The sequence below is a fragment of the Nylanderia fulva genome, unplaced genomic scaffold, assembly GCF_048542155.1.
Source record: "Nylanderia fulva isolate GAGA-0341 unplaced genomic scaffold, ASM4854215v1 Scaffold11, whole genome shotgun sequence".
In the NCBI taxonomy this organism is placed as follows: Eukaryota; Metazoa; Arthropoda; class Insecta; order Hymenoptera; family Formicidae; genus Nylanderia; species Nylanderia fulva.
Genome location: NW_028189302.1, coordinates 2,775,576 through 2,788,419, shown reverse-complemented (window position 1 = coordinate 2,788,419; position 12,844 = coordinate 2,775,576). Strand labels below are relative to the sequence as shown.

Below are 12,844 nucleotides of genomic sequence, written 5' to 3'. Positions count from 1 at the left end.
AATGTAAAGAATAAAACTTTATACGTATAATACGATTGAAATATTCTCCTTTTAATCTTGTAATTTCAACGAATTTGTTTAATTAATTTTATATTGATTTTCTCAGGGCATGAGTTATACAATTTTAGTATCTTATTAAAATTATACATGGTTACAGGTTTATAGAGCACTTTGTATTATTTACTGAAATAAGACAAATCAATACTACTTGATTTTAATCTGTAAATTGTATTATTATATAAATATTATATTAAGTTTAAAATTGCTATTAGCACACTTTTACCAATTAAGGGTTAAATATGTACTAGACTCTCTTGAAATTTGTCTACGTTAAATTTAATGCTTCTCTAAATGTATTTTCACACTAATATTGTATTCCTTTCATATTTTAAAAGATTACATGACGTCAGAGACAACAACTTCAACATGCTGTATTCGCGCAAATAGGGACTGGACAGTTCACACAGTGGAGTGAGTATTCGTTAATTTTTATTTTCCCAAAATTTTTTGTCCGTATCGCTCCCCAGAGGGCAAAAATTAATAAAGTTCTACTGTATAAAAATATTGTTAAATGAAAATAACGAATATATGTATTTTCGTAACAATATTTTTATACAGAATTATTCTGCACAGGTTGAGATATTTTTAAATTTCGATATATTCTTAAATTAAAATATTTTCATTCTTTATATTAATAAATTATATATATATATATAAACTCGAAAAAAAATTAGAAATCTAAAATATTGAATTATTTATATCTCGATCCATCTCGCATCAAATATATGTCTTGTAAGATGTCTTGAATATAAACTCGATCTCCTTCGCGACATGTATGTAATTCCCCGAAATGCAAATATTTTTGAATCTAAGTGCCGTAAATATCTCCAAACATCCGTTAACATTTGATTTGAACCAATTTGCTAAGTGCTATACACGTGCCGTGTATACGGCGCACGCTAATCACATAACGTTAAATTGCAACAACAATCTGCTAATACATCTGCGCACGCGATCGTCTCGCGAAGCCGATCCTGACACGCGTATCGCGTCACGTGACTCCTCCGCGGATCACGGCAGGCGATCCAGCAAAGTTTTCGTGTCCGGTCTGACAGCCGCGGCTTTGAGAAGGTGCGCGAGCGCACCTTCTATATCCGCGCCCACGTGTGCAATGCATGTGCGATGCGGTAGTTTTGTATATATATATATATATATATATATATATAGCGACGGGAAACGTCGACGTGAAACGAAAATGCCGTGAGGCATGAGAACGGAATTCCCAACGGGAACATAAAGCCGCGGACGCCCCTTTTCCGGCAGCGTCTCGACGCCTGCCGACGCTCGCGTATACGTGCCACGTCACGTGGCCGACGCGCGAGATCCGGCCGACAACGCGACGCGATGCGTCGCGACGCGAGAGTCCTGAGAAAATAGCGAAATAGCGCGGCCGGACCGTGTTCTTCCTCCAGGAGCAGTGGCTCTGAATAGGGTTTGAGGGAGGTTTTTTAAATGGACTTAAAACAGTTTTAAAATGGGAACAATAGAGACCTGGGGAAAGAGAGAAATATGTGGGAGAGATATGCTGTATTGTATCTTCTGTAAGAATATATGTATATATGAGAATTTTGCAGATTTTTTTTCAAGAGGATAATTGTGTACGCGCGCGTTGGAGTACGAGAAGCAGAAGCATTCTCTTATATAGTTTCACACCTAAATGATGAAAAAGTACTTTCCTGTTTTATATGCGAAATACATTAGTAATTTATTGGTATTAAAAAATTATTTTTATCTTCAAATTCTGTTTTAAATATACATATACAGACGCTAAAATTTTCAATTTTATCCATAAATGATGATGTACGATATTCGACTCATCTTCGAAATCAATAATTCCAAAATACATATATACCTACATAATTATTGCGTATAATTATATGCACGAATTTCTTCCGACGTGACTTTTTTTAGTCAAGTTCTTAGAATATCTATCTGACAACTGTGTTTAATTAAGGGGTTTGGACGTAAAATCAGGTAACTGACATTTGCATAAATGTCAGTTACTCGAGTTTACCGGGTTTTACCTTCAAACCCCTCAATTAGTTACTCACTAATGGTTCCTGTCATCTTCGAAGTACTTCCATGTAGCAATACACTTAATGAGTTGGTGTTTCCGCTACTTGAAACAAGTTTGCTGTTATATTTTTTAAGATTTCTGTTAACATAACTGTCATATTTCTCGAAATGTTAGCATAAAAATTGGGACACATCTTTAAAGTAAGTTTAATTTTTAATCAAATAAGAGAGGATTACGCTTCCAAAATGGGAATATGTAGTACGAGATATATATATATATTTTTTTTTCTCAAGAGTTTCTTGATAAAAATTACAGAGAGCCGTGTCTGAAAATAATAGTGCGATAGATAATAATTTCTGATTTTTGAGCTTTCAAATCTATGTCTGAATTCCCTCTGGATTTAGCTGTATCGATTTTATGATCGCGACATTTGACAGGGAAGGAAAACAAAGAAAGTAACAAAGGTGACTTGGGGGAAGGTAAAGTGAAGGCGGTGGGTTGAAGGGGGATAAAGAAATTGGTGTACAAGGGAACGGCCGTCGAAGTAAGGCGCTCCGCAAGCGTAGCCCGTAACTTTGGCCTATCAAGAACATCTGCGAGGAAACTGTGCGCGGAACGAGCCCAAGTTACCTGCAATTGACAAATTTCCGATGGCTACTTCGTGGCCGTCGCCTTCTCGGCAATTAGTCGCGATGGACTTTGGAAACACTCGGCGCGTGACGTCGATCATGACTAATTGCTAGAAACAGGGTGATGCGCTTGATAAATCCTTATTCGCCTCTTTATCATTTTTTCTCCACCTTTCAAACTTGTTTAAATCGACGAGATTGAAAAAATCTCGCCAAACTATTTTTTTTTCTTTACTTATCTCTCTATAGCTCGAATAGTCAAATTATAATATAATTATAATGTATAATTATATTATTATAATTAATTATTATTATTATAATTAATAAAAGTAATAATTAATATTAATATTGAAATTAATATTAATATGAATATTAAAATTAATATTAATATTAACATTAATATTAATATAAATATTTAAATTAATAAAAACGTAGATATTTGAGAATCGCCAGACAGAATTTAAAAAAGCAAAACTCTTCTCTCGACCGTACTGGCAAATATTATTGATTAAATCACAACGTTTCGACCCTTCTTTGAGTCCTTATCAAGTGATCTAGATATACTTGTGAAATTAAAATAAAATTATAATTTTAAGATGTCAAGAGTCTTAGACGAGTTGTCCAACCGACACTATATTCGTTCTTGACATCTTAAAATGATAATTTTATTTTTATTTTCACAAATCACTTGATTAGGACTCAAAGAAGGGTCGAAACGTTGTGATTTAATAAATAATATTTGCCAGCACGGTCGAGAGAAGAGTTTTACTTATTTAAATTAATATTAATATTAATATTGTTACTTACAATAATTCAATTCTTTCTTTCTCGTTTAAAGAGTTCATTCTTTTTTTTAACATTTGATTATTTTTTCTATTATCACAAAAATGGCGTTATATATAAAATATATATTATCGGGGGATCGAAATTGACACAATAATTGTCAAAAAGAATATCGGGACGGAAATTTAATATAACCAGCATTATTTCTTCATTAATACCATAAGGTGCGTCGCATTAATATCGATCAGCTTTCTCGAAAGGGACTACGTCACATCAATATCAATTAACGCGGTAAGTAATAGAAGATCGCGTGCTGCGCCAGTCATTTGCTCATCCTGCCGATATCCTCGCCCTGGATAGCCTCCTGCTGCGATCATCAAGTCCTATTGGTCGTAAAGCGAATGATCGATAACGCCACACGCGCAAAATAGGCATATTAGCGCCAATCAATAATCAATGAATAGGTACTTTTAATCAAACGACAAAATATCTCTCTCTCTCTCTTTTTCTCTTCTAAAAATATAACATTCTATATAAAAGTTTTATATGCTGCTTCTTTCAGTTATGCTTCATAAACACAAAGCATAAAAGGTACAATAGAAAAAGTTTTCCCTCAGTTTTCAGTGTCAAGTCGATTTTCCTTAATGAGAATTTAACGCGAAGCTTAATTATATCATCATCGATTTATAAATCAGTAACTTTTATGAATTTATGACATCATTTACAGGCTGATTGTATTTTAATTAACAGTACCTATATGTTAACTGACCTTGCCTAATTTTGAGACAATCTTTTTAAATTTTTTAAAGATTCATTCTTTTATGAGAAATCAATAGTGGAAGAATATTTTTCAGTTAATATTTCCAATAAAATTTTAATTAAAGGTTTCATTGTAAAAACACGATATACATACAAATATATACACATTTATATAGAAAATTTTAAAATTTAGTTAAAGAGAAGGGAAAAAAATAGATATTAATCTTATGCATCTGTGCGATCTATTATTTTCTCCAAGTTTCTCAAAAGGTCTTTTTTTTCACTCTCAAAGGAAGGAATGCAAAAATAAAATTAACTAAGAAAATAGGGAGGGAACGCATTCCTGTTAAACTGGCGAGAATCTCAGCCTTTCGGACGCGGTTGCACCAAACGCATATTAGTGCGTTTCGGGGAACAATGATGTCGGAAGAAGGTCGAGAAAGTGGAAAGGGTGGCGGAAGCAGGAGGAGGAGATCGCACGGGCGGCCATTTATCAAAAACACGTAACACCTATGCAAGAAAAATCGACGATGTTTTAGTCGGCGTGCTTATGACGCGGGAGATGGATGTACGAACCGAAACCTTGTACATTCTAAGGGGCGGCAAGAACATTATGTATTATACGCTCCTACGCCGCGCTTCTCTCCCACACCCTCTCTTGCACCCTCGCGAAGTCCTTCGTGACGGAAGGGTGGCGCGCAACCAACAACCGCCGCTTCTTTTGCTCGAATTCTTGAGAAAAAAGTGCGTAACTTCATGCAGACTACAAAAAGGGATGTAACATTAGGGTGTCCGAGAAGTTAAGGAGATATATACATCAAATACTATATATACGGAGAGATCAAATAATCAACTCTGACATCTTTATATCCTTCTATCTCCTTTAGTATACAGGGTGTCTAGCGGTTAGGGAAAACCGGGCAAGGTCCGGGAATTTTATCAATGAATTGTTAGTGAAAAGTCAGGAAATTTTATTATTTATATATGGATTCTTTTTAACATTATTCTACGTTTGTCTCAATAATTTGACATTTGTTACAAATCGATTCATCTACAACGTGTTGGTTCATTTATATTTTCATCGTCGTGTCATTTTATTTGAATGTGTTTGATGAAGACAAAACTAAAAAATTTGATATAATATAAATAAAAAAAGGTAATTATGTTTGTGATAATTGATTAAAATTTTTGTTTTAACTTCCGAACCTTTTCATTGTTGACAAAAAATATCTTAAAGATTTCATGATTTAACATTTAATTAATTTATCATATATGTAGATATATGCAAATTATATATATTTGGAAAAAATAATAGTTAGAGAAAAAATTAATTTCTGGTCTTGGAAAATCTGAAAAAGTCAGGGAATTTTACTATTTATATATGGATTCTTTTTAACATTATTCTACATTTGTCTCAATAATTTGACATTTGTTGAAAATCGATTCATCTACAACGTGTTGGTTCATTTATATTTTCATCGTCGTGTCATTTTATTTGAATGTGTTTGATGGAGACAAAACTAAAAAATTTGATATAATATAAATAAAAAAAGGTAATTATGTTTGTGATAATTGATTAAAATTTTTGTTTTAACTTCCGAACCTTTTCATTGTTGACAAAAAATATCTCAAAGATTTCATGATTTAACATTTAATTAATTTATCATATATGTAGATATATGCAAATTATATATATTTGGAAAAAATAATAGTCAAAGAAAAAATTAATTTCTGGTCTTGGAAAATCTGAAAAAGTCAGGGAATTTTTTTCATTGAGTCTGCTGGATACCCTGGTATAGGACATATATATTATTTTGTAATTTACAGAGCTTTCTGAAGCTGTGTGAATCTGGCACCCGACTTTTAAAACATTGATTTTAAAACATTGATACGGAAAATGTGATGAAAGCATTTTGTTTTTATATAATAGTTGTTTGTAGTAACAATTTCGTTTGTAGTTTTAGCAATTAAAAAATACAAAAAAAAAGGATCAGCATCCGATATCTCAAATCCGCTGGCGCAGTCTTTTTTTTAGAATCGTTTGTAGTTATATATTTGTAGTGATTATCGTTTCGTTTGTAGTTTAAAAATTGCAATGGTTCAAATTGTCAAGAGTGATCTTTGTCAATTTTTAAGATTTTTGATATCTGTCTTTTCCAAGTGATTCAGACTCGTTCGTTATTGTGTGTAGCAATAGCAATCGAAATTTATATTGATGGAAAGAGATTTGAAAAATCTTTAAAATTGACAAAGGTCACTCTTGACAATTTGTTTGAACAATTGCAATTTCTAAACCGTGCGACTACAAACGAAACAAAAATACAAACAACTACAAAATTCTAAAAAGACTGCAAGCGGATTTGAAATATCTCAATATCGGGTGCGAGTTATTTAAAAATTTTTATGTTTTAATTAATAAAACTACAAACAAAATGCTGTCATTTTTCGTATTAAAAATTTCACTTTTTAAAGTCGGGTGTCAGGTTCACATAGCTGTTTTTTTTTCTAAATCAGAAATTGCTTAGATTTACAAAATAATTTATTTTTTAATTATAAAATATACAGTTGAAGCTTTATTTTAAAGTTATACGTTACACCCAATATATTTCGTAGGTAATAACAAGTTTTTTTATGTAAGGGTTTTAAAAGTAGTCTTCAGAATTGTCGTCCTTAGTAGAAACGATAATCTATAAAATTCAGCGATAAGTAATCGTTGACTTTCTCGTCTTAACCTGTCCTTTCAGTTTGACATTTGCGGAAAATGTTACTTGCGATCAATGATCGCCTCAAATACAGTGCAATTCTATATACCTACGATATTCAAATAATTAGCAAAATATTTTAAAAAATAGTACAAATATTAAAAAAAGTGAAGGAAATAATATAAATAATATAATTAATCATTTATATATTATAATATATAAACAATATATATATATATATATATATATATATATATATATATCATACAATAATCAGGATTATACTAATATAATCATTTTAGGAAAATAAGTTATTTAATTTCGTATTTAATATTTATAGAGGTATCGTATCGATAATCGAAGAGCAATCAGGGAAATTCGAGTTAAAGGCGGATTTGAATCGGATGCAGCGGATGCGCATAATAAAATAGAACCACGTACTGATGGATCACAATACTGGCGTATTAGTAGCCGGCAGTAAAGCTTAATGTTGATTGTGCCGAGTTTCGGGTGAGCCCGTAAAAATTCTGATTAACTCGCCAGACGTGACAGCATGTGCATTCTATAAGTGCAACGCGGTACGATAAAAAAATCGAAAACAAGAAAAGAGAAATAAGGCACAGCGTAGCATATAAAGGAGATATGCGTGTAATCGAAAAAAGATGTCGAGTTACTTTATATGCACAAGTTGCGGCCTCGCGTATAATAAAACGATATGCGGGGAAAATCTCGCGATGATGTTGGATTCGATAAAAGAATGCATTCAAAGATGCGATTACATATGCTTAAAACGTTCTTTTAAATTTTGACAAAAAAAAAACATTACAATTCTTATCTGAAAAATTATACCGTTGCAAATATATCTGGATAACAAGGTAATGAACAAAAGTTTAATGATAAAATTAATTTATAATATACACGATATTTAGAATAAAATTAATTTATAATATACACGATATTTAGAATTTCAAATCAAATATAGAATATTCTATATTATAGAAAATTCGTGAACAAAATAGATAAAATTAATTAGCAATTTTTTATCTTTTAGAATAACAATTTTTTTTACTAATCGCAACATACATTTAAATAATTATATCTATTTGAAAGATTTTAAAATACAATTTTTCAAATATATATTTCATTGGCATTATTTTCAGAATTTTCTATATAAAAAGAAAAACCCAAATAATCACAGCTGAATAAAAAAAAAGATACAAATTGACATCTAGACATCTTGATATTTCCTATGTGAATTCTTGAATACACGAGCATATTAGCAAATTCGAAGAAATCAGTGGCGTAATTAAAGAAACGAAGATTGAAATATACCGGGCTCGAGTATCGTCCCGAGAGTATCCGATCGAACGTAAAAAAAAAATCAAGCCCTTACCCTTGTCTCGCTGGACCGCCATCCAGCATCCCGACATCTCGTGAGATCAGAACTTAAGGCAATTGCGCCTCAGCGCACTGATACAACAAAGGGCACCTTCTAACGCGGTTATACCTCGTAAGCGAAACTCTATTGCTATATCCCATCCTATATTGGCCGTCTCAGAGAAACCCACCTTCATCCATCCTACCTCGACTTTCCCCGTCCAACCTCCTTCAACCCTTATCGGTCTATTACTTCCTCTCTCTTTCCGCCGCTCTGTCTCTATCAATACCGACCTAATCTACTTTGCCGGCAAATAGTGTTCGCCTTCCCCAGACAATGTAACCCCCTGGAAACTACCCTTCCCCGTGTACTTGTATCTCCTCCTGGTACAAGTCCGTGCTTCGAGTCTCTTCCTCCGCGATTTATCCGCGTGCAGAAAACGCGATCATCGCGCGTCCGCTCGAATTAATTTGGATTGTTTAGAGATTGTTTTGGGAATGCGAGTAATTTTCGATAAGCAAGTGAGAGGACGGTAATCTCGAGTGAGATGAGCCGAAATAGATTAGCCAAAGAGTCGAGTAATCAATTGATCGTTTCGCTTGCCTCCAAAATAATTCCCATAGATAATTGATTACCGTTTATTAAATACAGAATTAGAAAATAATTTGACCTAGGTCTAAAAAAAAGAGAATACAATTTGCAAAAGCATTTATTTAATTATACACGTATTATAAGAAAAAAATTGTATAAAATATATACAATTAAAAACATATATATATATATATATATATATATATATATATATATATAATTTAATATAAATTCGTACAATAATACTATTATAAAAGTCACTACACCCATTAATTCAGAAATTAAAAACTTTCATAAATTATTTAAGATAAATCATTTTATATGAGTAATCCATTATTATCATCTCGTCCACCTATATGCACATGCACATGCACATGCAGCTATATGTGTGCCCTATTCGATCTATCGTTTGTTTATGATGCAATTAATTCATTTAATTAAAAGTAAAAAAAAACGGTCTTGCATAATTGCGACTAATAAATATTTTCGTCATGGATGAACAAACAGAGCTCGTCGACGTAGCTCGCCGTTGTTTTCGTGCCATCGGCGATTCGCGGGTGAAACGCACCAGCCTCTGTTCCGCACAACCGCGTCGCTTCTAGTCGCTATCGCTCGCCTCTCTCTCTCTCGTATTGCTTGTAATTTAGTAATGAATACGTACGTACAACGCACGTGAAGTGGTGGGCCGCTGATATGTAGACGCGTAACATCTGGCGGCCTATGAAATGCAGGCACAGCCAAACGAACGGCCTGCAGCTGAACGTTACGACCGACGAGAGTTATGAGCCCCGACTCAATCTCCGGGGCCCACGCCCCGATATAATTGCGATATACTAAAAGCCCCGACAAAGCAAGCTTCGGAAATGAGTAAATCGTGCGATTTTCCCACGCGAATCGAATATCAAGAACGACCGGCGTGATCGTCGGAAGGAAACTCTGTGACAGCACTGAATTTTTGCCGGAAAAATAAAAGAGATGGAGGAATTTTTTTTTTTTTTTTAATAAAAAAGAAAATTATTGCAATACTAAATAATACACGGAGAGAATTTTTTGTTATATTTGACCGTGATATTCGCTCCAAATTTTATCATGTTTGATAATAAGCTGAAAATTACTATGCTGCATGTTAAAATTATTATGAACGATTAAGCTGGGATTGAAAGTATGCTGCATTATAAAATTTATATAAAATATTTTATATCAAGTTTTATCATTTTTAAGTTAAAAAGTTTATCACTTTTTTGGTATCTCTGTTCTACTTACACTTAAAGAATTATAAGTTTTTAATATATTTTTAAATCATTGAAATTTTACTATATATTTTAGTAAAATTAATCAACATATTTTGTTTTATTGTGATCAATTGTATTTTTTATCGTGATAAAGATTAAAAATTTTTATAAAAATTCTTTCAATTATATCGTCCTACAATTGCCATGAATTTCAAGATAAATTCTAAGAGAAAATTCTTTCTGTGTAATAACTCTTTTTTAAACATAAAACTCTTCTTTTTCGTACAAAGGATATTTCGCACTTTTATTTGAAAAAATTTTTCGTTCTAAAAAAAAAAGCTGTTCTCATAAGTGCTCCGTGAACTTTTAGCTATTGCTTTATGCACGTGTTGATTTTTGTAGAAATTTTAACACACACTTCATGCAAATTTTTTATGTTATTCAATATAATAAATTGCAATACATATGATACATATGATATATATCTACGTCACGATATCAAATATAAAATCGATTTAGCATGTTAAATCACACTTAAGCAATCTTTCGCTTGTGTCGTTCATCCGTATGAATATAATTAAATATAATTGAAAAAAAAAATCGCGCGTTTAAAGTAAATACAATCACTTGTCATTTATGATTCATTTATTTGCGATATATCCGATACACGTTTTGCTATGCACAGAAAAATCAAATGAGTCGCGGCATGACGTAAACATTGTAACATATGCATTTCCGCGCAGTGCGTAAAACCAACCATAGTAAGCAAACACACGCATACATATATCGTAACCATTACGTTACTATTACCTTAATTGAGGTACTGCAACGATCGTTTGGCATTCCATTTCGCACTCCCGATGCGTGATTACTGTGCGTTTTGCACCGTTCGTAAAACAAATATAAGTAACATGAAATATTGCAGAAATCACTTCATTAAAATCGTCGAACCAATCGAATAGGATATTTATACAAAAATAGCAATATGTCTCGCAATATATTTATCGATATACACGAAACAGAAAATTTCATCATTACAGAAACATTTCCATATCATACGAGTTGCGCATTTAGTGGAAAACAGTATTATAAATAATATGAAGCTTCTGTTAAGTGTTTTTTCTTTACGTATGTGATCTGTTGTCATATTTTTTCGATTATTAAATAAATTTAAATTCTCTACATTGACAGCTTAGAAAAAAAAGTTAATTGTTATTATAAAAAAGGATGAAATCAGGATTGAAATAATACTCAAATATTGAGATATATGTATATAAATATTTATGTGTATATGTTTATATACATAATTCAGTACACTTTATACTTATAATGTCTATTTACGGTAAATCAAAGATTTGTTTTTTCGATATATTTTTTTTATTCGGATATTTTTTACTATCCTCGATTGCAGTTTTCCCAGCAAAGAAAGGAAGACATAATAGCCAATAATTAATTTGACAATATCTTGATTTTATTTTAAAAAATCGGCTATTACTTTAGAGAGAGAGAAAGAGAAAGAGAGAGAGAGAGAGAGAAAGAGAAAGAGAGAGATAGACGAATGTAGACTATTACAAAAAAAACTAAAAAAAACTGCGAGGTGAAAATAAAGGCGAATTTTCCGGAAAACGCAATTTTTCTGATCAAATACTTTTTTTAGCGGCTGTGTTTTCTCGTTATTCGTTTAAAAATTCCAACGAGTGCAGAACTTTTATCTTTTCGGCGCATCTCTGTTTAAAGTTTTAGATGAATTGTCAGCGGTTCTTTTTCGCGGAATTTAATGATTAACCGAAGTTGGCATTCAACCAACAATAAACACTCCGTTCAAAAATAGATACTGCTGCAGTAAAAAATTATTTATCGACTTAGAATAGATCTTGATATATAAACAATAACAATCTTTTTTTATTACAACTCTTGTTATATAAGTACAGAATAATTATTAAATTTTATATTGGAGAAGGGAAATATATTCAAATTTTAAATAACAAACAAAAGATGAAAAAGAAAAATTGATATATATTGCAACAGCATCTATTTTTGTGATGTATATATACATTTAATTATATAGGTATAGTGTTTTAAACATTTAAATAGACATTTTAGTGATATTTATATTTTTGTTAATTTTGTATTTCATCTAGAAATTGAAATCTAAAAAAAATTAATTTTTAAAACTCGATTTGTATTTTAAGTGTATTTTAAACCTCTCATGAATTATATGTTCGTATAAAATACAACGATCATTATTCAAATTGTATGTCCGCACAAATTTTATATAATTATGCTTGATTCCTACCTTACGAGCAAATGTTCTTAGATAACCGCGCTTAGATTAAGATCCTTTTGTCGACCTTTTTGGATCTGCAGATGATTCTCGTTTACTGAGTCCCGTTTCTGAAACAATAAGATGAAATTTTAATAAAAACGATTACTATATTTGTATATTAATATTTGTTGAGATATTTTTCTCTTGAAAACTTTTACATAAGAAACCATTTTATTTTTATTTATATTACTTAAATTATGCCTTATTTTAAATTAATCACCATTTGCAATGGCAGCCACATCATCTGCATCTAATGTCTCATACTGTAATAACGCTTCTGCTAGTTGTTTGTGTTCCTTTGCGTGTGTTTTCAAAATTGATTTTGCACGTTCAAATGATTCCTGTAAGATGAAATACAAATTAGCAA

The 12,844-nt window shown here is 31.7% G+C and overlaps 2 protein-coding genes across 2 annotated transcripts in view; one reads left to right on the top strand and one right to left on the bottom strand.

Annotated features, from left to right (window-relative positions):
- LOC146724950 (uncharacterized) overlaps positions 1 to 12,844 on the top strand; it is a 345,089-nt gene that overhangs the window by 330,026 nt on the left and 2,219 nt on the right. The window contains exon 5 of the mRNA XM_085486390.1: positions 396 to 471. Within this exon, the coding sequence (XP_085342516.1) occupies positions 396 to 471 (76 nt within the window). The remainder of the gene's footprint in view (positions 1 to 395; positions 472 to 12,844) is intronic.
- Positions 11,410 to 12,844, bottom strand: part of YME1L (ATP-dependent zinc metalloprotease YME1L) — a 5,930-nt gene continuing 4,495 nt past the window's right edge. Inside the window, exons 12-13 of the mRNA XM_029318634.2 lie at positions 12,698 to 12,818; positions 11,410 to 12,545 (exon numbers count right to left, since the gene is read on the bottom strand). Of these exons, the coding sequence (XP_029174467.2) occupies positions 12,484 to 12,545; positions 12,698 to 12,818 (183 nt within the window). The 3' untranslated portion in view covers positions 11,410 to 12,483. The remainder of the gene's footprint in view (positions 12,546 to 12,697; positions 12,819 to 12,844) is intronic.